General features: G+C 44.3%; 1 protein-coding gene across 1 annotated transcript in view; it reads left to right on the forward strand.

Annotated features, from left to right (window-relative positions):
- CAPN13 (calpain 13) overlaps nucleotides 1-27,776 on the forward strand; it is a 53,108-nt gene that overhangs the window by 14,681 nt on the left and 10,651 nt on the right. The window contains exons 3-16 of the mRNA XM_027712948.2: nucleotides 2,963-3,032; nucleotides 3,897-4,015; nucleotides 8,483-8,616; nucleotides 10,444-10,618; nucleotides 11,504-11,575; nucleotides 13,312-13,397; nucleotides 14,759-14,833; nucleotides 16,244-16,410; nucleotides 17,921-18,066; nucleotides 21,101-21,261; nucleotides 22,862-22,898; nucleotides 24,467-24,529; nucleotides 25,565-25,622; nucleotides 26,175-26,242. Coding sequence (XP_027568749.1) covers nucleotides 2,963-3,032; nucleotides 3,897-4,015; nucleotides 8,483-8,616; nucleotides 10,444-10,618; nucleotides 11,504-11,575; nucleotides 13,312-13,397; nucleotides 14,759-14,833; nucleotides 16,244-16,410; nucleotides 17,921-18,066; nucleotides 21,101-21,261; nucleotides 22,862-22,898; nucleotides 24,467-24,529; nucleotides 25,565-25,622; nucleotides 26,175-26,242 — 1,431 coding nt within the window. The remainder of the gene's footprint in view (nucleotides 1-2,962; nucleotides 3,033-3,896; nucleotides 4,016-8,482; nucleotides 8,617-10,443; nucleotides 10,619-11,503; nucleotides 11,576-13,311; nucleotides 13,398-14,758; nucleotides 14,834-16,243; nucleotides 16,411-17,920; nucleotides 18,067-21,100; nucleotides 21,262-22,861; nucleotides 22,899-24,466; nucleotides 24,530-25,564; nucleotides 25,623-26,174; nucleotides 26,243-27,776) is intronic.

Raw genomic sequence — 27,776 nt, forward strand, 5'->3', positions numbered from 1 at the left:
TGCACCCTGACTGGCTTATGCTGCCTATGAAATCCCACCTCAGGCTTCCAATTTTTCACAAAAATGTTTGACTGTGTGAATGTGGCCTACATCTATGCAACTCACCTCCACCTCCTTCTGGGGAGTTGTTCTTCCTTAAATATTTCAAGCCATTATAAAAGGAAATTTGGCGATGAATACATGTACAGGACACTTTCCTTCCACCTCTCAAATTAATTCTCCATTTTGTCCTTTAGATGAACAGTAGTTCTGTGGCAAGATCATTCTCTAGAGGATGAACTGGTTTGAACTTGAACTTCTCTTTTCCTTTGAATACATAATGAAATCTTCAGTGGGTCAGGGAAAGCGAGTGATGATAGCTTTGTCCTAGGGGGATGAGTTCAGGCAGAGTGCTTGACTTGCAGCCCGTATGGTTGCCTTCACTGCTGGACTCATAGATACTCTGGGAAGAGACTACGTGCGTCCCTGAGCTGCCTCTTCCTTCCCCCTCCAGCTAAAACTGAAAAGTCTTCGTGAAAATGCCACAAAGCCTCATCGTAATTACTCAGTGAAAGAGGGCACTGCTTCTGGACAGACTTATGGTTGAATCTGTGGTTTCTTTCTTTGTCATGCAGTTGGAGCACTAGCTGATAATGAGGCTTGCACATTACGTGTAGCTGTAACTATCTGTTTAGCTGTGATTTGCAATAATAAATGATACAGTGTTTTATGACTGCTGTATTCTTGCCTTTGAAGGAATAGGAGCTAATTGGAGACTTCCTTTCCTCCGGGTTGAGAAGGTCTAGATTTCCAAAGTGTTGCACCCATCATAATGATGCCCTCTCTAGGCTCTTTCAGAAACCCTCTGCTCTTAGTTCATGGCTGCCGAGCAGCCCCTTTCCATGGCTAGTGGAAACAACATGATATGTGTTGTTTTCTAGTTATTTCCCCTAAGTCCCTGGGGAGTATGTCCTACTGGAAGCAGAGCTTAGTGTGTTGTGGGTGTTGGGATTACAGTGAGAGTGTTTGAGTGTTGTCTCTGATAGCCACAGAGATGTCTGTGTGCACAGTCAAGGCTGGACCTGACTTCAAATCGCGTCTTTTCTGGTTTTAGACAAAATTACTGGTTTCCCTCAGCAAGGAACCTGCTTAATGTATTAACTTATCCCTGTTACTTACTGGGGAGTTGAGCACCTTGATGGGCAGTAGGGTATCCGGGGAGGCATCTAATGGGCTGACTTTTCAGCCAGTCTCCATAGGAGGCTACCAGGATCCACAGTGCAATTAAGAGCTTTATCATCCCAGCACAGAGCAGATCATCAGCCCTTTTCTCAGGAATCCCATGAAGACACAGCTACCTTCCCATTAGTTTCAGGTTCATGCTTCTAGGTGATGGTTATCCCTGTGGCGGCTCTGCATGTGGTCCAGCCAGTCTGCCTCTGGTGACTAAGACTTCAACAGCCTCAGAAATGATGGAGGAAACAAAAATATCCATTTCTTTGTTCTGTTTGTTGGTTTTCTGGGATGACTGTTGGCACATCACACACACACAGAGGCACAGGCCAAATTCAGAGCCTTGTCATGCAGATTAGTCTTTCCTGGTGTGGGAAGTTTTGAGGGAAGCAAAAGCTGTCAGGGAAATAGAGGTAGGGAGACCGTAAAACTGGGACAGATGTAGAGTGGAAGGGAGAAGGGCTGAGTGCGCTGTACAGTGAGCAACCACTGCTGCTGGTGACCACCATATCTTAGGCCTGCTCCCATGCCATGGGTAAATCTCTTATCACAAATCCCTGAAGTCCTGGGATAGGTGTGGATGGCTGCATGAAAGCATCTGTCAAGGAACATGCCTGCCTAGGCTGCTTTTCCCCACGTCAGCAGTGCTTATGGGAGCACGATGTGTCCGCCAGCCTGGAGCAGTGATGTTGTGTTGCATCCTCTCCTGACAGTGAAACTTCTTAGAGGGGTTTGATCACTGTGAAGCCATTTCAGAAAACTGACAGCATTTGCTAATGCTGAGCTCACACAACCATGCAAGTCATGAGTCACGTTGTGAGCTGGTCTCATTTTTGTGCAGCATGGCAAATCAACTGGGGAGAAAAAATGCCAGGACCTGTTTAAGGAAGAGCTGCTGTATTATTTTCCTACTTAGATTTTTTTTCCTTTTATCTCTTTGTTTTCTTAGGTGTGCGGTCACTTGCCTATTTCAGGCTGATTGCTCTTTCAAAACAGAGCCTTACCCAGCTGGAGTGTACCAAGGGTTACTCATGGGGGATGCTCAGGGCATTCCTTTCTGATATCCCAGATATCAGAAAGGCCAATAGCAGATGCAACTGAGAGAATGGTTCACATTTCTGTGTGCAAAGCCAAGCTCTGAAATGTTTCCCCCTTCACTGCCCAAGCAAGACTCTCAAGGAATGCAAAGAAAATTTTCCTTGAATCAAAAATGTCAGCCAGGCCTGTGGGATTTTCCAGACAGAGATTAAGCTCTCTTTCTATATCTTCCTCACCAGAGTGATGAAAAGCAGCCAGGCTTACCTGCATTAGACCTGAATCGAAACACAAAAGGCTTACAGTATGAAACACTCCCAGACCCAGTGCTGAGCTGAAGTATAGACCCTACTCCACTTTTCTTGGAGACCTGTGTGTCTCTGCCCTACTGTCCTCCAGGAAACTGTGTGATTTTGCAGCCAGGCTCAGAGCCTCAACTCTGAAAGGTGTTGGTAGCATTAGAGAAACCCAAATGAAAACTCAGTGAGCACCCACCCACCAGTGCCCATCTCTAGGAATAGCCGAGCAGACTAAAGAAGAGATGCCTGAGTATTTCCTCGAGCTTTGTTGATGACAGGCAACAAAATATCAGTGCTCAATAGAAATAGTTTTCAGCTATGGAAAAGGTAGGCAAGCAAGGGTCTTCAAGGGGCAGGAATACACTGCTGGCAATGGCTGGGTACTCACACTGCTATTTGCATTTTATTTCCTCCAGGAACTTCAGAGAAATCCTCATTTGATCATGGATGGAGTTAGCAGATTTGATATCATGCAAGGAGAAATAGGTAAGGTTATATTCTTGTTTTGGAAAAGATAGGCACAAAGCAGTAAGCCATGATTGCTTTGCTCTATTCCGAGTGCTTGGCGGGAAGACATGGACAATGGTAGCCACAGTAAACAATTAGTGTAGGTCAATCCAGACTCACAAGTCCACACACAATTTATTGCAGCTACTTAAAAGGATTCCCAAATGCAGCAGCTCAAATCCTCGTTCCTTATATACAGCACCTGCCTTCTATTTATACAAGGACAAGCGTAAAAAGGGAGGACCGAGATCAGGCAGATGCTTCAAGTACAAGGGTCAAACACAGTTAAGTAGTTAAATAGGCACAGCTCCAACATATGTAGGATGAATTTTCTTTCCATCCTAACATCTTCATTTGACTGTCAGTGTTTTCTTTCCCATCAATATTTCTGATCATCTTCTCTGATACTTACCCAGTATCAGAGTACGTGTCTGTAGCCTGTATCAGTTCCATTTTTAACTCCTGGTCCATAACCATGTTTATCTTTGGCAGCATCTCTGTTCCCTTGTAGAAGGGTGTTTCTCACCCCACTGAGAAGTTTGAAGGTTTCCTAAACAAGATGTTCTAGACTATGAGTCTCAACCTGACTGCAAAAGATAGGAGGACATGAGAGCAGAAAAGTATGGCTGAGTGGCATCAGAGTTCCCAGTGGACAATGTTGGTGAATACTGGGTAGTGGTTCTGCACTTTGAAGGAGGAAAAGGAGACAGAAGAAATTGGTTTCTTTTAAAAAACTGATTCTTAGATGTCTCAGATGTTGCAGCCCATTCTTTCTAAAGAGTTAGCTGTGATCCACAACAGTGAGTAACTGACTAAGTGCACTGGATTCTTCCCTCCCCTGAGGTGACTGCTGGATGCTGGCTGCCCTGGGCTCCCTGACACTACGAAAACAATTTTTGGAAAATGTTTTACCAAAGGACCAAGGATTCCAGGACGATTATGCTGGGATTTTTCATTTCCGGGTATGTATTCTCTACACTATTGGTACCACTTGAGCTTGGATGGTTGGATTATATAGGGGTCCAAACTGCAGTCCCACATCTCGACATCCTTGAATGCTTTGGTTCTTCAGTGCTGACTCCTAGTTCAGAATTTTACAGAAAATCCCAAGTTTCCTAACAATTCCTGTGCTCCAGGTGGTGAAATTACACTTCAGGGAAATTTGATGCCCTTTTCTGAAAGTTATGACTCCAGAGGTACAGGTGCCAGCTGTTCAGATAGATTTGTGTACATATATGTTTTAGATGGAATTCTGGTGTCTGCTTTGATTTGGACAGTCTGTTATGGCTGTCAGCTCACCTGCACTATCTATTTGGACTCATTTTCTGTTTCCCCACTCACCTTGCCCTTTTAGCTTGTTGAAATGGCTTGAAATTACAGATCCTTAGAGACAGATCAGAGGAACAGGCTTTTGATATTTTGAAAAGAGAATTGTTTCAGAGAGAGGAACAAGGCTTTTTAGTAAATCGCACTTTCAACCAACTCCCAGAATTCTCTGAATCTCCCAGGAGGTTGACTGGGATAGCAAATGGCAGGCCCTGCCTGCTTGCATCTGAGTCAAACAAGTGTCTTGTGGGATTAGAGGAGCTTGCAGTACCATTAAGCTCCAGAAGCTAAACTGGATGTAGAGAGTCAATATATACTCAGGCATTCATCATCCCACTTTTTTCACAAGTCTGTTTTGTTATATGCCATTCAGTACCAAGCAAAGAGCTCCGGCAGTGAGACTTCTTTGACCTCCTGGAACTCTTGAGGAGCAGCACCAGGAGGATTACTTTGTGGACAGTCTAAATTTTGCTCTGTTCCTTTGCTCCTCGGAATACCAGATGTTTCTATCTTGGCCCACTTCCAGCATACAGAGCTACACTGTATGAGATAAACCAGTTGAAGGGACACCAGTCTGCTTAAAACAAATTAAAAGGATGCAAGCTAGATTGTCTTTCATGGGAGCTTTGAAAAGATTAGTTAGGCACAATCCTTAAATCTTAAGCAGTATAAATACCTCACAGTATTTGAAAATGTTTTCCCTGTCATCTCATCTGCAAATCAATGCAACTGTTTTTGGCTTTCCTTGAGCAATAAACCCCTGAGAAAGCTACTCTGAATGGAAATGCTTCTCTGCAATGCCTTTCAATTATTCCATCAAAGATATTTTACTGCCATCCACAGGCTAAGCCACCAGTCCTCAGTTCAGTGAAGAATCCCAAACAAGGCATATCATATGCTAATATAAAAATTCTAGCTTATAACTTTTTGTCACCTTTTTGGATCTGGACCATGTTGTCTTTCAGGAATACAAAGGGCTGCTCCAGTATTCCTACCCAGCACTGGCTGTTAGGCTGCAAGAGTCAAGGGTGTTAAGCACTTCATCACCTCTAGTTAAGATGGATGATGTTGTTATCTAGGGAATAATTACAGTGATGCTATTTCCTCAGGAATTAAGTTAGTCCCGTGTTTGTATAGGAATCACTTTCTCTGTCACAGAAGTTCTGATGCCTGTGAGGCAGAGTGTGCCACTCTTTGTGACAGTGAGCAGCAGCAGCAGCTCAGCCTGGGAAAAAACCAGAAATATCCTCCAAGGACTACAGGGGATTATGGCACAGTGCATCAACTCACAACCGAAGGGATCTGCCCTGAGTGTTAATGTCTCTGCTCTCAGGAAGAAACTGATGAAACCCCTAAAGACCATAAGTGGTCAAGACTTCAGTTTCAGGAATCATCCAAAAGGCGCCTTTTAACACCACACAAAAGAGAGTGGTTGACAAGCATGAGATTTTCTCCTTTCTCAATTCCAGAACTGGATTTCTCTAAGATCCCTGTCAAGTAAGAGGAAAAAAGGAGGCAAAATGACCACACAGCATCCCCCCTTTGACCAGCAGAACCCTAAATGTGTTGCTGTCATCTTACAACTGTTCGCTTCTTTTTCTTCCTATTAAGCACAGGAAAATAAAGTCCTGATTTAAAAGGCTCACCACAAATGTGGAAGCGAAGAATTTCCCTCTTTGCATCCTGCCTAAATAGCGATTCTTGCTTTTGTTTACTACCATAGTCACAGCTGCAGTACTTAAATCCCGAAGGTATAAAGAAATTTCATGAAGCTGGAATCAAGCCAAAAATTGAAGGCATTTACCCTCTTTGAAGGCATATGGAGAAGAATGGCTTCTTCTGTACCTCTCTTGCACTCCCAGAGTATCTTAGAGCTTTCCATGAGGTTTCTCATTCCTGCTGTAACTTTTCCTGTCCTCATGAGCTCAGATGAGACCACGATCTGAAAATCTGTGACAATCAGAACAAAGCAACTCTCTTCATCCAGCTGAAGAAAAATAGTGTTGTGTTCAGAGGGCCTCCAAGCTTGAGCTCCCTGCCAAAGATGGCCAAAGAACTTGGCTTTTGGAAAAATGTCACTCAGTGGGTTTGGACTGCAGTAATCCCCACAGCCAGCTCTGTATGTTCTCCTTGTTTACCTGTTGTGTTTGCACATGAAGCACCATGGGGAGGTGTGGCTGGATGTCACACCTTTTCTCCATACGGACCTGCTTCCACATGTTGACTGGTGACAGAAGAGCATGCTAGGTGACTGAAAAGACACCTCCTTTTGGACAGTCCTTTCACCTCTCTCTATTTTGGGCAGAGGACAGCCAGTCAAAGGCTTTTCCTTAAACCCCATCCTGCCAAAATCAAGCAGAAGCCTCAAATCACTCATGGAGCTCAAGTTCCAAAAGCCCAACCCTGCCACCTCCTGCTGCCACTAATGTAGGAAGTGAGAGGCCTGGGTGAGGCAGAACGTAAGTAGGATCAAACCTGCTTTCAGCTTAGCAGACTGTAAGCTGCTTTGCTGCTGGGCAGATCTGGTCTTGTGCTTTTCTAACAGAACAGCTCATTTCTGGGTTTTTCATTGACCGAAGCTGTTGAAATAAAATCATGCTAGACTAAATCTATTGCTGGCATACTTCCACTGGAGTCCTTAGCATTACCGCAAATAAGAGCTTGGCCTCTTATGATTGCGAATCGTGCTAAGCTACATTAATCTGCTAATGACTCTGGAAATGGCTCCTTTAGTTCATCCCCACAGATCTCTTTTCCTGTCTTCTCCCTTGAAAGGTTTCATCAGCTGGATCAGCTGGAGAAACACCTGCTCTGTCCACATGTTGGAGAGACCGCCTGTGTCCTTCTCATCCATCAAGGAGACGGATAACACCTCAAAACAGTCGTTAGTCACTACACTGTCTCTGTCCATGACAGCACGTCAGAGTCTTAATTGAAACACAGAGCAAAGAAAATCTAGAGGCTGGATCTTGACAGAGGCTCTCTGGCCAAAAGCTGTGCTGCGGGGGAAAATCCAAGTGCAGCTGAGGAGTGAGGCTTATGGAACCATCTGCATGATCATTCTTTATCATCTTGAATGCTTCTGGAGACGTGCCCTGCCCATTGCAGCTGCGTTCTCAGTAACATGGCCTCAATACTTGTGACAGATACTTGCTCTAAAACAGATGTGTTGGTCACATAGTCTGACCAGTGGATGTTTAGGATTGTGTGGAGGCAGCGTTGATGGAAGCGTTCTAAGAGACGCAGGTGGTGGCGGTAGATGACCCATGATTCGGAGCCATATAAGAGAGTCGACAACACTATGGCTTTGTAAACACTGATCTTGGTGCTTTTCTTCAAGTGTTTATTATTACGCCTCCAGGATGAAGGACCACCGCCTCCCTAAGATCCTGCTCTATGGTGAACTTGCCACTGGCTGCCACAAGAGAGGAGCCCCGAAGAAAAGATACAAGAACTCCCTGAAACAACATCTCGGCCTTGGCCATATTGATCACCATAACTGGTCTACTCTGGCCTCAAATCGGGAGGCCTGGAGACACACCATCTATAACGCAGCTGTCTCCTTCGAGAACACTCGCAGGATCACTCTTGAGGAAAAAAGGCAACGCAGAAAGAACCGTGTCTTGCAGAATACACCATCTAAGGAGTCTTTCTGCTGTGCCTTTTGCAATCGGATATGTCTGTCACGTATTGGCCTCATAAGCCACCAACGTGCCTGCAGCAAATGTGGATAGAGCCTTCCCAAATCTTCGTTCGCGAAGCCCAGCCATGATGAATGCTTCTATCTCCCAAGAATAATAGCATATTCCCCATGTTGAATCTTTTCTCCCACTGATTGCAGGACTATTTATATTCCCAAATGACTTGCCCTGCCACTGGGAAATCCAGCCAATTGGTAGCTTGTTTAACAATGTGGACTCTTAGCCTGAAGTAGTTCAGGAGAGAACTTGCACATATTCACACTTTAGGTTAATTCCTGTATTAGTTCAGGAGGCTGTTGCTTGGCATGAACATTAGCTCCTAAAAGAGGCTCATTCTTTTCTCTCTCCCCTTTTTTTTTTTAAACTTTATTTATTTTATTTTATTATTTTATTTATTTCCAGTTCTGGCAATATGGAGACTGGGTGGATGTAGTGATAGATGACCGACTGCCAGTCATAAATGGAAGATACCTGTTTGTGCACCCTCGAACTTCAAATGAATTCTGGCCATCCTTGCTGGAAAAAGCATATGCAAAGTAAATATATCCGGTCTATTCTTCCACCCAGTGCTGAATGCTTTCTGTGGGTGGTTTCACCCTCTGCCTTATGCAAATCACACAGGGAGGAGTTCAGGCTGACAGCTGTGTATGTTGTGTTGTGTTCATGCAAAGATCCATGGCTGCCTGCAAATATAGAGCCAACAAAACCTGGAGGTGTTGATCTTGGGTTAGACATAAATGTACCAAGTTCAACTCTGGGACATTCATGCCTGAGAAGTAGAACAAACAGGGCAATGGCTAGTGACACAAAAGGGGCTGGGATCTCCTACTTACTTTAAAAAAACTTTTTTGCCTCTGTTTTTCTTCCATATTGTTCTCTGTTTAAAACTGCAGACTCTAAGCAGGGATTATCTCTGTTTATAGTCACTAATCAGAGATCATGTGGATATTTGGGGCAGGCAGTGAGAAGAAGCATGAGTGAAGAACATGCCCAGGCACAACACATGCACTCTTGTGAGTCTCTGGTCAGCTCTCACTCCACACCTCTTAGCTGAGGTCCCCAGAGTACTTCAGGGTAAATAATGCTCAATGAAGAGACAATAATTTTAAAAAGTCCTCTGGGGAGTGAAAGAATCAGAGTGCAGTCCCTTAGTATTTGCCCATTGCCCATTATTAAATATGCTGAAGAAAAATTCCTGTGCTAGGGGTAATATGATGGGATGGAACTTGGTACCTGAAGCTGGTGTAACATTTGCAATGAAATAAAGAGGATCTGAAGAAAACAGATAATAATTTTGGCAGATTTGGTCAGGAATAAGCAAATGTTAAAGAAGCATCAGACTGCCTCAGGAATAGGATGCATTTTGCCCTGAGATATCTTGGAAAAGTTGACTCAGGATTTAGTATCAATTTGCCGCATAAGATTTTAATTACAATGCATACCAAACCTCTATTAAATTAAAGTTGCAAGCAATGCTGTTTATGAGATTCCCATTTGAGAAGTTATTCCCCAGTGCCCAAGACAAATTCTTTTCATCAGTGTAGGACAAGGACAACTCTTCAAAATACAATTAGCTGCAGACTTCATTTGATTACATTCATTAAATACAGTGTGTATGGTGGGGTTTAACAGCGTGCTCTACCTGCTCTAAGTACGGCATGTTCCAGCTTATTTGCTGTCTCAATAAAAACCATGCGATAAAATCAACAAGGACTGTGTTGGCAGTATTAAATTATTATCCTATTATTGCTCTCTAGCAGAGTGAACTGGGAGCAGTGCTGAAAACTTGTTTCTGTCTTGCCTTGGGAGCATGGGTAAATACGTTCACCTCTCTCTTTTTCCTTTTTCTCTTTAGCAAAAGGGATACTGGACAATTTTGTGAAGAGTCATGACAAAAATACAGTGTAGAAACTAACAGTTCAGCTCCATTTGATCTGAAACATCCATTTGAACTAGTCGCCCTTGGCCTTCTGTTCAGAAACTGAATGCTTCAAGATGAGATGCAGCTCATCTCCCTAAAACGGCTGTGTTGGCATGAGATGCACCTTATTATTTTCCACTGTCTGTAAATGACTCTAGACAGCTGCCTCAGATGTGGATGAACACCTAGGAAAAGCTCCCCCTTTGTCTCATTCACTCCACAGGGTGTGTGTTGTGTCTGGTCACGTGTTTCGATCACATTTCCTTTCATTACCTGGCCACAATGTCTACAAACCCAGGATCCCCACCTGCTGACCACCTCGATGCACATATCTATTTTGGAAGCGAGCACTGTACATTGTTTATAAAACACAGTGTAAGGACTAATTACCTTTCATTTTCCTTCTTATTTTTTTTTGTTCTTTTTTTTTCTTTTTCTCCAGGCTGCGGGGCTCCTACCAAAACTTGAATGGAGGCTACCTTTCTGATGCTTTAGTAGACTTCACAGGTGGAATTCAAGTGCAGTTTTCATTGAAGGATCCACCTCCTGATCTGGAGGAGATACTGAAAGCAGCTGACAAATCTCGGTGTCTCATGGGATGTAGCACCCCAGGCCAGGTGAGTCACAGGGCCAGTAACATCCCTCTCTTGGTTTACAGTGTTTGCTCTTTTAAGTTGTAGAGGAAGTCTATAATCACTCCATGCAATAGTTACAGTTTATGGATGCCTGAAGGGATCTTGGCAGCAGAAAGTAGATAAGGTTATTCGGTTAGGAATGTAAAGGCATTTTGGCAGATGTAGATGGATTGGTCTGTCAGAGAGGGAGCTGTAGCTTCTCTCCTGGCTAATTCCACTGCAATAGTGGGGTGTCCTCTTGCAGCAGGACTGATTTTGGCCTCACAGGTTTGTGATCAATTCTAGCAAGGCCAAAATGCACCTTTCTTCTGTGAGAGGATGCTGTTATCACATCATGATTTGCAGGTTACTGGTATTAATTCTGGGAAGGTACAAAAGGCTTTGTGATGCTCAGTGAGTATCTTGATAAAATGTCTCCAAGGCTTCCCTCGCAGCGTGTAAGGAAAGACTGCAACGTGAGCGGCATTGCTTCTGTAGTGCCTGCTTCACCAGGACATGAAGCTTGGCTGTTGCAAACAAGCCAAGGACTAGCACCTGAGCTCAGGTGGCTTATGATGGGCTCTGAGTGGCAGAGAAGTTCTGCAGACCCCCAGTCCTGACTGCTAGTCACCCAGTGCAGCTCATTCTGCAGTTGCCACAGCTCTGGACCATTGAAGGACTTGCAAATAAGTGAAGACCCATAGTTCTGTTAAATTTACTGGCTTGCTTATGTCTGAGAACAACAGTCACGTTCCTCTGGAGTGAGTATCTCAGTGTCTGAGATACTGCTGTAGTCAAGACCAGGTTTTTTTAGTGCTGTTCTGGAGCTATGGCTGTACCTTCACAGTGTGGCAGAAAGCTAAAAGCTCTGCTTTCTCCCTTCTGCAGGCAAACAGGAACATAGAGCTGAGGAATGGGATTGTACAGGGTCATGCCTACACTGTCACAGGAGCTGTGAAGGTAAGATCAGGGACTTGTTCCTACCTGGAGGTCTTGTACTGATGATCCACTACAGGGCAGTTGCACTGCTGTTCCATTCAGAGAATTTTAATTAGCATCACACTTAGGAGGGATTGTTGAAAGCACATAGTTCAAATTCCAGGAGGTGGAAGGATTCTGGCACAACAAGAAGAGGGAGGGTATTCAAATCTATAATTTTTTGTAATGGAAAAATGCAACTTATATTCAGTTTTGTTTTGGGACACTTCAGCAGCAAATAAAGCATTTCTGGAGATTTTCATTCCATGCTGACTCTTAAAAAATTTGCTTTTCTGTTTCAAATTGAAATAGAAGCACTGAATTAAATTTTGGGATTTGTCACATGTTGCAAATCTACATTTGTTCAGCTCAGTCACAAGCTGCCAAAAATCACGGTGTGAAAAGTAAATCGCTGGTTCAAGAACAGCATTTCTGCATCTTTTAAAACTGTTCTATTCATGCAGAACTCCTCCTGGCTGGATATTAATACTGATGATCTGAAAACAGAACAAATTTATCGCATGGATCAAAAGAAATGAAGGATTTTTTTGCAACCAGAAGTTAAAACTTGGCTTACCCCAGTAAGCTGTAGTGCACACAGGGAGAGTTAACAGTGAGCAAGGCCAAGAGGGAAACGAAACAATAGCTGTGCTGTCAAGCAAGGTAGCTACAAAACATTTGAGTCTCAGCACCTAAAGTACTTTGGAAAGGGATATTGTTTTCCCTTAGCTGCTTTCTCCCCTCTCTCTCTCTGATGGTTTCCTGTATGAGCTTGGCTTTGGTTCATATCCACTCATGCCATGGCATGCTTGGTGCCATCATCATAACATGCTGCTTCTTGGAGGACACTTACTTGTAGTAAAGAGGCTACAAAACGGCTCCAGAGAAGGCCCCAGCTGGGGCATGGGCCTCTCTCCAGGTCAGGGGCAGAAAGATCCCCAAATCTATTGGAGAAGAAGCAGACTGTTCCAGCCTCCTGCTGCTCATGGTATGCGCAGAGAGGAGAAACACTCTTTGCCCCACATTATAGAAGTGCCAAGGCATCCAGGGGGCTGTCCTGTGGGGAAATGATTAGAGGCTGGGCCTTTGCCTGGGAGGAGTCTGCCATGGCATTTGTTTCCAACACTGCCTGTGTGCATAAGGAGAGACAGAAACAAAAGGTTTGTTTCTCTTTTCCACTTCCACCATTTTGGCTTTATTGGAAAAAGTGAGTTGCTTCTGACTTAAATCAGTGGCAGCAAGAGGAGAAAAGCGCCAGAAACCTCAGCTGTTGGAAACCACAGTACTGTAGATATAGAGCCACAGATTCTGTTTATCATCTCTCAGTGCTGACTGTTGGCTTTCACTCCAGGCAGTCTGGTGACCTCGTTCCTCAAAGTCTCTGCCTCTGCTGACTCACAGGATCAGATGTGCAGAATTAGGAACTGGAATTTCCCAAGGCTGTTGAATTCATGTGGTGTGGCAGGAATGCTGCTGATTCTCTCTGTGTCAGCTATTCATTATCTTCAGGAAAGCAAAATGGGTGCAGTTTTCTCTCACACATCATTCCTTTGCAATGTAGCGAAAGGCCCTGCTTTTTAGCTTCAGTCAAATGAGATCAGAGGTTAAACCAGGTCTCTAAGGTATAGAGGAAGATCCATTTTATTACCCATCTCTTCACTGAATATCATGATTGTGAAAAGCTGTGATTGAATTTGTTTTTTTTTTCCTCTTTACAGATCCGCTACAAGAACGGTTGGAAACATATCATCAGGATTTGGAATCCGTGGGGCCACGGGGAGTGGAAGGGGCCCTGGAGTGATGAGTATGGTCTTAAAGCTTTAATGTCATAGAGAATCAATCTTTTATAGGCTTATTGTAAAGAACCTCTGCCTTGTACACATTTTAACAAAACAGATATTTCCAAATCAATAAATTATAAGTGTTATTTCCATCTGCAAAGCAACTGCCCATGGAAATCTAATCCAGAGGAAACTAATGTAGCCTCACTAGGCTCAGGTATCCCTTCTTGTCTGGGTGTACATTTTACCCAGTGCATGATTCTAGATAAGTCTTGGATGAAAGGGTTGTTAATTCCTGGGGTTAGCTCTGACCATGTCCCTAGGTACTGACTGGCTGCTTCTATTGAATTCCCCTGCAGCAATCATGCATCCATCTTCCTCCTTTTTCTTCCCCTGCCCTGAGTCTAAATCTAGGAAGAGGATGGTTAGACAAATCCATGGAGTATGGCAGTATTGAACACAGAGGGATAAAAAGGGTTCTTGGTTATTGCAAAGGCAAAGATCCAGAGAATGCCTTGAACTGACCTTTAGGATCCCGGATGCAGCTTTGGGGATGCAAAGACCACTTTGCAACTGTGTGTATAATCTACCATCTCTTTTGTAAAGAAAGGAATTATATAGAGGAAGACTGCAACAGTGTTTTGTAAATAAATAGATGTTAGTTTTCCTGTTGGAATAGCATCAGTGTTTTCATGACTAGAGAGATGTTCTTGCGTCACTCTTAGGTTATCCCACCTCTCCTTGTTGCTAGGATCACTCACAGCTTCCCTGCTGAGAAAAGTCAGGCTAGCGTGATGCATCTGGATGGGGTGGTGGGTTGTGCAGACATGTTTAAGGCTGGGATAATATCTATCTGCTCAGGCAGCATCCTCCCATTTTTTGGAAGAGTGAATACAATCCTAGCTGTAATTGACACGTCAGTAGCGCATTCACAGGTAAGCAGCATAAATCAATATATTATTGATTCATGCTCTGTTTAGTTATCTTAAACTCTGCAGAAAGTACAATTATCACTTAATTATAAACATGCAGCTTGGAAACAACACATTTGACTGGCTAATGTGCTCTCAACATGTGAATGAAATATCAGCGCTTCAGAATGCTATGCCTTGGTACCTCACTAACCTCTCCACCATGGGGCTTAGAGGGCAGAGGCAGGATTCCCCATCCCAGGGTGGGCAACTCAGACAGGCACAGTAAAGGTGCAGAGCTCTGTTTGCTGGCCTTGGCTATGAAGGTATCAAGCACAGTCCTGTTCCCAGTGTGCTGTTTGTTCACCCTCTCTGATCCCTCATGACTGGACAGGCTGATTAGAGACATAGGTTGGCCAGAGAGATGAAAAATTGTGCCTCACATCTTCTCGTTGATTTGTTCCTTTTTGCAGGTCTCCTCAGTGGGATTATGTTGAGCCTAAATACAGAGAAGCCCTCCTCAGAGATAAGGATGATGGAGAATTCTGGTATTTTCCTACTGATCCTTTGTCTACCAGGTTTTCTGTTTGTCTTCACTATGAAAAAAAGAGTCATTTTGGCAGTACTCTGCTCTTAGTGATGGCTCAAGACACCCTGTGTTAGCTATGTGCAAACAGCAAATTGGAGGTTGTCCTGAACCCGGAGTTTCAGAAGAAACAAGACCTGAAAAAGTGGAGCTGGCAAATCTTAAGTAACAAGCTGGTGAAAAAAATGAAAAGTGACAGAAGTAAAAACCCATCCCCCTGAGACCTGTCACACTGCCATTTCCCATAAAGTACCTGGCTTGAACCATGGACTGACAGATGCTTGAAGGGGACAGGTGGCTAAGCAGGTCATAGAGCTTGTGTGCTTGGCTGCTCTGCAGGTGTTTGTGGTTTTTCACTGCCTCTGATTACTCTCAGATACAGTTTAGCCATGTAGGAGCCATCCTTTAGAAAAACTATTATTATTCAGAAAGTGCACACTTGCCCTGTGAGGCTCTGAGGAAATCAGGGCAACAGCAAGTTGGTCTGAAATAGACACTTGAGGCTTAAGCAAAAGATGAATGTGGGACAGGACACTGTGGAGGGAAAAAGCAAGGGGCAGAGATGTGCTGGAGATGTCAGGGCTCCAGCTAGGGACTCCTGAACATGCCCTGTGATTTACCTGAGGCATTAGGGGCAGCTAGGGCAGCCCAAAGGCATTGAGAGCTGAGCTCTTCTGCAAGGTATCAACCAGTGCAGCTACAGTCACCTGCAATGTTCTCAGTAATCCCTCTCTAGAGACATGGATGGTGAATGTGAACACCTAACTAGTGTCATCACAGAACGGGTCAGGTTGGAAGGGACCACAGTGAGTCATCTGGTCCAACCTCCCTGCCCCAGCAGGGTCATCCCAGAGCACATGGCACAGAATTGTGTCCAGACAGTTCTTGAACATCTTCAGTGAGGGAGATGCTACACCCTCTCTGGTTGATCTGTTCCAGTGCTCGGCCACCCGCATAGTAAAGAAGTTCTCCCTCATATTCAGGGGGAACTTTCTGTGCATCAGTTTCTGCCTGTTGCCTCTTGTCCTACTGCTTGGTGCCACTGAGCAGAGCCTGGCTCCATCCTCTTGGCACCTTTGCTACTTGTAGGCATTGATGAGGTCCCCTTTCAGTTCTCTCTTTTCAAGGCTGAACAGGCCCAGCTCCCTCAACCTTTCCCCATAAAGGAGTTGCTCCAGTCCCTTAATCATCTTTGTTGCCCTCCACTGGACCCGTTCCAGGAGTTCCATGTCTCTCTCGTACTGAGGAGCCCAGAACTGGACACAGCACTCCAGATGTGCCTCACCAGGGCTGAGTAGAGGGGCAGGATCACCTCCCTTGACCTGCTGGCAATGCTTTTCCATCTTAAACTGCTTTTCCTCCTTCTCTGCAGGATGTCCTGTGAACACTTCCAAGAGCAGTTTTCATGGCTATATATATGTAACAACACCCCATCGTTTCTGGACTTCGGAGATCAGCACTGCACAACATGGTCTCTGGAAAGGCACATCAACCTGTGGAGTCCAGACCCTGCCACAAGAAGGAACTACTATTCCTCAGGTAACGAACACTCACCGCAGTCACCCAGCCCTCTCCACTGATGCCTATGGTGAAACATTCACTCTGAGCACCAAACTGCAGAAATATTGATTGCCAGTTGTTAATGCCTGCCATTTCCCATTACAGCACTTACCAGCTAAACAGGCAGAAACAAAGCAACAGCACTGGCTGCTGAGTTAAAACGGAAGACTTGTGATTTAGGAACCCTGGACTCTTTAAATCAAAATGAGCTTGTATATCTTCTTGCAGCCAGGTGCAGTAGGTGTTACTGGGGACCTCATCAGAAAGTCTGGTTTGGCAAATATGTGGTTGATTTTACAGAGCAATTTTAATGGATATTAAATGAAATTAAATTAAATGGATACGAAATGAAAAAATTATGCTACAAAGCTCTATTTTTTAAGGTAAACAGGTCTTTGAGCAGATAATATCCATTGGTTTTACTGCCTGTGCAAGGACTCTTCTGGCATTGCAAGCTCCAATCATAAGAAGAAATTTTTTTTTTTACATTTTTTTTCTTAATTTATCTCATTTATTTTACAGCTGCATCACTATTTGGGCTCTGTCTTTTTAATCTAAGATGGTAGCATGTGATCAGTGAAGGGGCTTCTTTTTTTCTGCAATGCTGATCCCTGACTTAGCAGCAAATGGGTTTTGGCTTACAGGCTTCAGGCTCTTCCTCATAGCCAGCTCACCATGTCTCAAGGTGGGATAACAAAGCAATGCCTGTGCTGCTGCACACCATGGGCATGGCGACTGAGTGAAGAGATGCAGGGCCTGAACTGAGTGTGTGGGCAGAGGCAGTTTCCTTGGAGCTATGTTTTCTACCAGCACTCTAGTAAAGTTCCTGTCCAAGCATAATCATGCTAATTTGCAGCTTTCAAGGCCACCCAAAGCAGGTATCTTAGAAGTTCGGACTGGCTTAAGGTCTAGACTGCTTTAAACAGATGCTGCCATCTCAGTCTTTTTCCTCCAGTTTTGGCATTTCACTGCTTTTTTATGAGATATGCTTCCTGTTAACCAAAACCTTGGCCAAAAAGAAGCCTTTTCCCTCTGTTGCTCAACATTCTGTCTGTCCACCACAAACACTAACATAAAGGAAGGAGAGGATAGCCTTGCACCATTTTGTTCTTTTCTATGTGCTTATGATCTCCAAGCCGCATTCCTTTAACTCAACCACTGGGTCAAGGCATCTGATTAAGAGTCACTGCTTTTCTGCCACAGGACAGTGTGCCATGTAGGTGAAGCTGATGTTAGGAGTGTTGAGAAACCTGCATGACTTTCTTGACTTTGCCAGAGATTTCTAGAATGATTAATGTGCAATTAGTTCAACTCCAGCTGCCTCAGCTTCTAGAGCTAATGTGTAGACTACAGTGCTCTGTTGTATTGAAAGGATCTGGGAGCAGTAACTACCTATTGCTCTGTTTCCATATAAGTAAGATCTTACACAATAGGCTACTGCTGGGACATCTCTGTGCCTACTATTAATCTATTAACACTTTCTCAGCAGGTGCAGTTTCAACAAACCCTCAATATTTTTTCAAAGTGCCAGATTATGACCCCAAAACCTATAATGTAGTAATTTCACTCATGCAAAAGCACGCTGAGCATATGCAGGATGCAAAAAACCTGAAGATTGGCTTTTTCATCACCATGGTAAGCACCGTCAGATATCATGTAGGCACTGTTGTTCTCTGTGTGGTTTATTATACCTGTATGTGGAAGTGAAAGACTGAATTGCCTTTTGGTCTGTAAAAAGAGCGCAGTCAGTATGTTGTGTGAATTTCTGAATGCCTTCTATTGTAAAACTTCACAGGAAAAGTAGAGTTAGGCAGGCTTCGCTTCCTTTATTCATGTCTTAGGGAACAAAGGTTAAACTTTTACTTTTGTAGCATCCCAAAATAGCCCTAGGAAACTCAGAGAGTCCCCAGGCTACAGGATGTGCCAGACAGTATCCTCTGTACCCACCAACAATACTGGTGACATGCCTTGCTGGCCTGGCACAGTGCATGCCAGCCAGCACTAACTACAACCCTCGAGCAATATTCCAGGTATAGTAGAGAAGCAAATGGTCTTTGTTCTCCCAAGTGGGTTTCTGTTACTCATCTCCCTCTTTTCTATCACTGAAATGACATGTAAAAAAAAATAATTTACAAAATACATGGAAGCCTTTGCTTGAGTCCAGTGCGGAGATAACCCACTCAGATATCTGGGACCTCCCCTACAGTTTCTCTGGTTTTCTTTCTTGGTTACTGTCCAAGGAGGTGCCTTTTCAAGGGCAGTTGTTGTCAGAGCATTACCAGGCCTACTGAAAGCACAATTGCTAATGTAGATGAATGCTAGCCTTTTCCAAGGTGTTTTTGTTCTCTGAAGAGGGTGGGAGGGGATTGGTCTTAACCCAGAGAATAAAAAGAAACAGAGATTGCTGTGACCCCAGCTTCACATTCTCCTCATCATTGGAGAGGTTTGCCCTAGTCCCAGACTTTGAATAACTGATTCTGTAAGTCTAACTGCTCCTCATAAAGAAAAGGCATGGCTTTGTAGCTCATAAAAAACAGGGTCTGAGAAATAAAAGATGTCATAAAAAGAGCACCCCTCCAGCAAGTGGAATTCACTGTCCCTCTGCGAGGACATTCTCTGCCCTGTGCAGATATCAAGCCTGCAGGACTCCGTGGGGCTAGCTGTGCCACTCAGCAAGAGCTGTAGCTCCTGGTAAGTGAGGAATTCACTCCTTACACTCACCAGGCGCATATGCTCTTGCATGATGCATGTCCATGTTGATTAGTTACCCAGCTTAACAGAAATGACCTTCACTCGAAGGTGATGCCATAGGTCTTGGGTCCCTCAAAAAGAGGTTGTTTAATCAGGAAGCAGATTAAGGGGCATATATTCCCTATTCTTGCTTTATATTTAAATTTATTCCCCTCCAGTTGATGCTCAGGTATGTTTTCTGTCTCTCGGTATGTTCCCATGGATGGATGAAACTCAATGAGTTTGTCAAGTCTGGATGACGTGGCCTCTCTGGGTTGTCAGCTCATAGCTCACCTCAGGCTCAGTTTGGGCTTCTGAGCCTAAGTGACTTCCTACATAGAGCTGAAGGGCAAGGCCAGAACAGACTGTTACTAGAGGCACCACCATTACTGTGGAGCACCTGGTCAGTGAGGGAAAGGGAATAGTTATGCTGCTGTCACACCATAGCTTTTAGTAATATAATGGTATTGGTACAAATTTGCACAGAGATTATACAGAAAATATTCCCTCGTGGACTCAGACTAAATATTTTGACATGAGAGCTGGTCTACATCTCCTCACAGCCAGCCCAGTGTCCTGCCCTGGTAGCAGCAAAAGCCAAGTCCAGGAGCTAAAACTGGGTGGGTGTAAGTGCCACTCCCGTGTTTTTTTTCCTCAGTGACTGAGGGCAATCAGAGGTGGCATCTTTGAGTAAAAGTTTACAAGGGGTTTTCTTTGCACAAAGAGAGTGCAATTGGCAAGATTCATGTGGCTTCATTCTTCCTCCCTGACCCGCTTTCACTGCCATTATTCATTAGCAGCACTGTTCATTGTTCGGTACCTTTTGAGATGCATTAAATGGTTGCCGTGAAGTAAAAAGAGTATTATCGCTTAGCAGGATGAGAGGGGAATGCAGTGCAGGCAAGGATGCAAACCAGCATGGACATATCTGATAGCTCTAGGAAGCCTTTGATTAAATATAGACGTGGGACACTAATACATGTCTGTGAGGGAAGTTTAATGTTGTGTGATGGAGCTGAGAAATGTATAGAGACTGATTCTTATCTCACACCAGTTTTGATTCCATTGAGATATTAATCTGCTTCTGCTTTTTACCAGAAGGAATGTGGAATGAGACTCAAAAGTGAAAAAAAAAAAGGATTACACCATTTATTTCTTTGCAGCTCTGCCCATTTCTATCTGCTCAAGATCTGACCCATAATACTTGGCAGTCTGTGTACCTCCCAGCCGTCTGTAACAGTAGTCATCCTTTTTTTTTTTCCCTTTCAAAATAGCAGTTTTATGTTATTGTCTCCCAAAGGCATGGCTCATAAATAACTCTGCCACGCTGTATAACCATTCTAAATGGAATTTATACACGCTGATATATTTTGGGGAATATGTTTAGGAAGGGTTTTTTATTATGCTATCTTTACATGTCATCATAGTAATAGCTGTTGCATTACATTTGTTTCATCTCAGCAAAAATAGTGGAATAACAGATGAAAGATCAGAATGCTCAGGATGCTCAGTTTTCTTGTGACACTTACTGGTTTGGATTGTAATTCTTGAAGCATTGTCATCTGGGTGACATGCTTAGAGGGCTCTCTGACCCCTCTGAGTCACAAAAGATCTCGGGAAGTTATAGTAAGAGTATTCATCCTTGATTCCTTCATGAACTCCAGTCTCCTTAATGTTAATTGAAGTTCTCTTCAAATCCACTTACATTCCTTTTGCCTTCTGTTTCTTTCAGTTCCTTCATGCTTGTGCAATTTTGATGCGTCCTTGAAAACAGTCCATCCAGGTGATGGGCTTTTCAGGCCGTTGGGGAGGTTAAGGCATGTTAGATGCAGTGAGTATTTAGAGAGCTGTGGGAACACAAGGCTGCTGTGAGTGTGCTTGCTGATTTACTTTGGTTCCTGATATGGAGGGAAAATAGCCAGCTATATTTTTCTTTCAGGAGAACTCCAAAGTTCTGAAACAAGTTTTTTCTCCGATTCGAGATGTGACCAACTACTTTATCTTGAGCCCAGGAACCTATGCCGTTTATCCTGCTACAGCAGAGAATCAAGAATTTGAATTTCTCTTGCGAATTTTCATAAAGAATCAAGACTACAAAGAGTAAGATAATCTACACTCCTTAAAGGCCCCAGACTTGCAGTGTGCCAGGAATTAACTATTTAATGTCAAGATAATTAATGTGGCAATTTGCTTTTAATGTATCCTTGAAGCGTGTTGGGAAGGCACAGAAGAGTGTTAAGCACACAGCGCTGAGGGGGATCCAACGTACAGTCAGATGCACAAGGATGGCCACTGCAGAGCAGGGCAGTAGCTCATCTGCAGCCACAGGGGTCTCAGCTTTGGTACACAAGGGAGCAATAATTGTGAGATATGTCCTCCACCCCGATTGTGGAGAAAATTCTCTTTACTGAAAGGAGGACTGGCATCTTGTTTTTCTTAATTCTTGGCAGCTGTTATGCAGTTTCTTATGTTCTGCCGGCTGGATGCCAGATGGATCATGTCCCATTCTGCTCAGAGTGGGACCTAGAGAAGCAAAGAGCAGTGAAAGGCCTTGATTCTTTCATTCAGCCACTTCATAGACAGGCTGGCAGGGCTCCCTGTAGGTATGAGACGGGCCTTGAAGATAAATTTGTTGGAAAAATGCTATCTTAGTTCATGCAAAGGCAGCTATTACCACATACACATATTCACATTATCACATGAATATCTGGGTGTGATTTACTTTACATAAGCAAACCCCAGTATTCAGCCTTTACCAAATGACCTCCAAGCATCAGATGTGCAGTGGCTTCCCTTCAGCAAGTTTTATAGTGGAAATGATTTCAGCTCTTGCCTCATTGGCCTGTATTTTAATAATGAGATTGCTTTCTAGGCTTTGGCCCCTGACAAAAATAGCCCAGAACCAACTAAGGCAACTCCTTAGTTATGGAAAACAAACATAAGAAGTCTGTGCTGTGGGCTGGACTGCCTTCAGCACGATGAGTCATGCACGAGATGGCTCAGCCCTGAAAGAAGCACTTTTCAGGAGAGTCTCTGACTATCATAGAACTTTCTGAGCTAGGCCAAGCATGGAGATGCCCTTCCCATGGGTATCTGCAGCACTCACCTATATAATAGCACTGATGTTATAAAAATAGTATCTGGCTTGTCTAATTTCTCTACCAAAGCAAAATTCATGTATTGAATGTTGCTACTAAGTGTGTCTCAGAAGGAAGGGTGACCCTGGCTCAATTTCAGGCAGTCTGCAGACATTTAGAAGGTGTTGCCTTTTAATAGCCCAGATGCTATTTTTATTCCTGACTGTTAAGCTAGGCAAAGAGAAAGCAGGTGAAAAATTTACGTGGCTCAAGGCAGAGCAGCCCTGTCTTCTGTGTAGTGAATTTAGTCCTGGCATGCTTGGAGTAAAACAAGTTACCCTTTGTCTGCTGCTCATGCCAACAGAGCTAGCTTGGGGACGACAGTAGCCACAGAGCAGCTGGAGACTTGGATCTGTTTGTGACTGTTTGCACAGAGAGACCCAGGACTGGTGCAACAGGCTTGACTGAACTGGGACAGGCTGGGCGGTGTGGGTGCTGAGCATCTTGTGGGGCCGTGGGCTGGGCAAGGCCTACTCTTGATGCCTGCCTTCTGCCAGGTCTGCAAATCAGTGCTCTGAAAAGGCCTGTTTTCTCCCAGTTTGACTCTTGTAACTCTTTTCTAGGAACTCAAACTCCCTGACCAGCCCAGTGTTGCCGATGGTAAGAGCCTGTGAAGATGTAGATACTGGTGGTGGTTCCCAGAGACCTGACTGTTCAGTAGTCACCTCTACTGCCTCCTCTTCATCTGCTCTTTTCTACCTTTACCAGCCATTACCTGTTCCAAAGTTCGACTCTGGCATCCTGCGACCTTGCTGGGAGAGCAGGGTACCTCTCTGGAGAGATGGAAGTGACAACAAAGCCCTTCCTCTTCATGTCTTATTCAGAGCCTGATTTTTAATGAAACAAATCTTATACTGTCCCTTTGTCTGTCCTTTTCACCTCACCATCTTTAACACTTTGACCAACTAAATATAGCAGAGAGAGCAGTTGAAAGATACTAAATTTTCACAATGTCTGTAAAATGTATATCTACAGAGTAGAGAGGGGGAAACTTTGACTAATTCCTGAGAGTGGCATTATACATGCCTTCCTCATGGGAATGGCTTAATTTAGGTGCTTGTACCCTATAAAGCACAGAAATCCATAGAGGTAAAGTCCAAAGCAGATTTCTTCTGATTTTCTTCAGGATATCTTCACAGACGTAGGGCAAGTTACACTTCAAAACTGGCTGCATCTCTAGTTCAACCCACATTTCAGCCTGTCTAGCCCAGCTATGATCTGTTGCTTGACTTCCTTGCTCTGAACTGTGCACACGTTGCCAGAGCTGGTCCAGTCCATGCTACTCTGTCACCAGCAAAACCCTGCTGCAAACCAGTGCAAACACAGTGCAGGTCTTTGAAGCCACAGGTGTGAAGCTGCTTCAGGAGAACAGAAAACAGTCTTTTGCTTGTGACTCATTTTCCAACATGAAATTAAAACCCATTAGAGGAACAGTGTAAATGGTGGCTTGTTATCTCTTTCCACTGACAAGCTGTCAGTTTACTTGGCTGTTGTCCTTAACCAATGTTTAGACTTTGATGAATTATGGTACCCACACTTTCTACTCTTGTTCAGGTGTTTGGGCTTCACTGGTGTGAATTATCTTGCACAGAGCTGAAGGCATTAGGCCTTGGGCTTAGATTTTTTTGGAAAACTTTATATAATGTCAAGTTCCCCTTAGTGCTTGGTGGATCTTCTCAATGGAAAGTTGAAAAAAATCACTTAACCATTGAATTGCAATTGTTCAGGTAAAGTCAAGCCTGCCTTGGGACTGAGAAGGTACAAGAGAAAGGAAAAGTCAACTCCTGTTCTGTTTTCTTTGTTCACATGAATCTTCACATGCCCTGAGCCAGTGATACCAACTAGGGGCCATCAGTAAGGATCAGGCTTTTTATCTCTTTATTCATGTATTGGCTTGTTAAATTCCACCCTGGATGTGATCTATCATCTTCCTTAGGCCTTGAGCTGCTCCTTTCTAGTTGTACTAAATGCTAACACCCAAACTATGCCTTCTTCCTTCATTGCAGTAGCTGTTCCTCACTCCTAGCCCACTTCACTTTTGGGATGTTAAAACTCAGCCTGTACTGTACATTCCCTGTTCCTCTTAAGTGCTGTTTGGATTGGCAGACTTTTGCCTCCAGTTGTTTTGTAACTGAATTATTTATGTCTGTACTTTGTCTTTGATGCAGGATGTACCGACACAGAACCAGGACAGCTCATATAAGGCTCTTTTCCTAAGATACGCTAAGCAGGTATCCTATCTAAAACTTCTTGCTGAATAAATAAATAAATAAATAAAGACATGTGGACTTTCAAAAAGAAAAACTGAACTATGATGTTGATACAAATCCATCTAAATTTGTTTTTTTAAATGTAGCTTGATCCTCAAGTGGACACCCTGAAAACAGTATTGATTGACTTGCCAAAACCCACAGAAAAATGGGACATTCAGCTGGGATAGATTGGCTAGTGCCATATATCAGTCGAATATCAGAGATTTGTAGTTGCTCTGGTGATGGGCTTGCATGTGTACTTTTTTTTTGGCTCTGGTTTGTTTATTTGCTGAAAGCAATTAGAAAGTCTTGGGTATTCCCCCCCTCTCATCAGCATCATTTTCCATTTGCCTTCTCAGCACTTGGAAACCAGACATCAGTCAGCGTTTGAGTAATTGATTCCTGCTTCAGAGCCAAGCTCTGTGTTCACAGGAGAAGCTTTTAATGGTTTAATAAACTGCTATAAAGAACTCCTTGACTTACTCAAGAGGAAAAAAATCACTGTTAAAAGTCTCTGCACAATGGACCTCTTGCTGTTAATAGTTATATCAGTGCATGAAGGTGAAAATGAACATGACCTGCCGCACTGGGTGCCCCAGGGGTGTCTCAGGAGGGAGGCAGCCAGGTTTACTGATGGGCAGCTCTGAGGGAAGCAGGCAGCAGTGCCTGTGCTCCCAGTCCACTCACCCAGCTGCCTGCTGTGCCTACCCATTGACAAGTCCCTAGCTAGGGGCTGGTGAAGTCAGTAGGTGGTCCCATCACTGCTGAAAATACCCCATGGTGAAGGCAGTGCCTGTAACTGCCCTGCAGACTCCTGTAGGGGAGGATGAAGATTTGCCCAGCACTGTGGAGGGCTTTATTATGCTCCTGAGGGGGGTGCTGATGCTCCTCTGATATATAAGCAGAGGTTCTTCTTGGTTGCCACAGAGCATGAGAAAAGGAGTTTTGGGCAAAAGTGACACAGGAGACAGCTTTATGCTCACAGACCTCTCTTTGCATTTTATTCTGCATTAGGGCTCAGCTGTTGATGCCTCGCAGCTGCAACAACTGCTTAATGAAGTGATCCTGCAAGGTAAAGCTTTTACAACCCTGCTGATGTCTTTGGTGCTTCCTTATCCTGAGACTAGTGTAAATTAGACAGAGGATTTAGTGGTGTCCTGATAGTCCTCAAAAAATCCTCATTGTGGCTTATTGCACTGTTGGATCAAATACGAGATGGGCACAGCCCGAGGGCTTGAACCAGCTCAGCCATGCACAAGGCTCAAAGCGCTCTTAGGACTTGTTAGCGCAGCATAAGTGGCCTTTCACAGACATTTCCCTTTCCCTTATTTCAAGAGGGAAGAGTTTCCATCAGGGCAGGTAGGTGGGCAGAGACTGTGAACCTGAGCAGAGCAACTGTCCTTGGGGAAGGGAGCAGTAGAGATGTCTGAGACATGTCAGAGTCCCTCAGTAGAGCTCAGCTTGGCACAGAGCCCTTGCTACTGTTTGAGAATCTGAGCCAGATGTGGGGCTTTTTAGCTATGTGAGCCTTCAGACTGGTGTCCTCCTTCCCACTGAACGGTGTCCTGATGCCAGTCACACCCCTTGTTCTCTCTAATTCCTTCTGTTTTGTCAATCCTTGCAGATGAAATGACCAGCCTGGGAGGAAAATTCAGCTTCGATTCATGCAGAGGCATTTTAGCTCTGATGGATGTATCCTTTCAGCAGAAGCAATAAAATTCCCCAGTGCTGCCTATCCTTGCCTTGAGTTATGGGTGAGCTGAGCATCCCCATGTGAGAACCTGCAAGTGTGCAATTAGCCACAATCCTCAATAAATAACTGTCCCAGAGTCTATGCAGGACTTTGCTGTGCATGCCCTGGCTCTGGTGTGTCTGGTGAAAGGTGAGGGTCTTCTAAAGCCAACTCTTGGCTCTCATTTTCCCTTCTGCAGGGCCTGGGGCTTGGCTAAGCTTTGCCCTCAGGCAGAGCCTGAGACAAGAGTCAGCACAGATCTTAGGCACAGCTTAGCTCTCCCATCCCAGCTGCACCACGCTGGCCTGTGGTGGCACTTGAGCAGGCTGCCAGCACTGCCAGCAAAGCTGGTGTCAGGGGCAGAAGCACTGTCACCACTGAATCACAGGCACTTGCCTGGCAGGCCATTCAGCCTTTCCAGTGTATCTTTCCTATTTAGATGGATCACAGAGTCTTTCTGCTGTTAACAAGACAACACAAGAAATACATTTCTGGCTGCTGTAGAACAAGAGGGCTCCGTGATGAAAACATACATTCTTCCCTGTGTGTTTTCTCCCCCTTGCTTGCTCACTGTCTCTTTTCCTCCATGCCTTGAAATAACTTTGAAACATTTTCAGACCTTTACAACTGCCACAAAATGAATAAAAATGACCAGAAGTCCCTCTCTCTTTCATGCTTTCTGTGCCTAGCCAGCAAAAGAGACTTTTCTCCCTTTCCAAAGCCCATCCTGGGATAAGTGGGCTCTGTGAATGCATGGCACATGCAAGGAGCTGACAAAGCCACTGCTCTGCTTTAATTCAGGATGGACTTTTCATAGTCTGGGCTGCATACAACCCATCTACAGTGTGACTTATCCTGGCCTGCTAAGTCAGGATCAGCTTTTTTCTCTCAGGTTTCATGGCAGTGGCACTTGCCTCCTTATATTTCACTGGTGATGAGTTTTGCTTTCAGGGAGTTTTCACCATTCCAGCTGCATTAGGTGGGGTGCTTCATGTCTGCCAAGGACTCCTGGATGGAGTATGGAGGGGCGCAGTTCCACTGACACGGTCCTTCGTGCATGCCTGCAGGATGTCTGCTGACATTCCTGGGCTCCTATGGCTCAAAGGCTGTTTCTGCCTTCTGACAGAAGGCATCAGGATTGTCTCCTCACCTCTTACTCCATCAGTGCCTGTTCCTCCAGGAGGATCCAGCCAGAGCTGATAATGTGAAGCCTCATGCACAGAGGCAAGACCACAGGACCATGTTCATTCACAGGGGCATCCGTGCTCCTTGACTAAATGTCACTGCAGGTTGCTTTGTGGTTAAAGGCACTATATAAATAGAAACCTTTTGTTGTTTGTGAGCACAGATATGAGCAGCTGTACGATGTGTCAAAGACAGTGAATTTAACTTTAAGCGTAATTGAGAGCAGAAAAGCTTTTGGCTTTCTCAACAGACCGAGGAGGCTGCATCTTATGTCTTTATGTGAAGGCAGCATCCTCGGGAACAAAGACA

This window comes from Pipra filicauda, unplaced genomic scaffold (assembly GCF_003945595.2).
Source record: "Pipra filicauda isolate LSUMZ 115617 unplaced genomic scaffold, ASM394559v2 scaffold143_size2779998_pilon, whole genome shotgun sequence".
NCBI lineage: Eukaryota > Metazoa > Chordata > Aves > Passeriformes > Pipridae > Pipra > Pipra filicauda.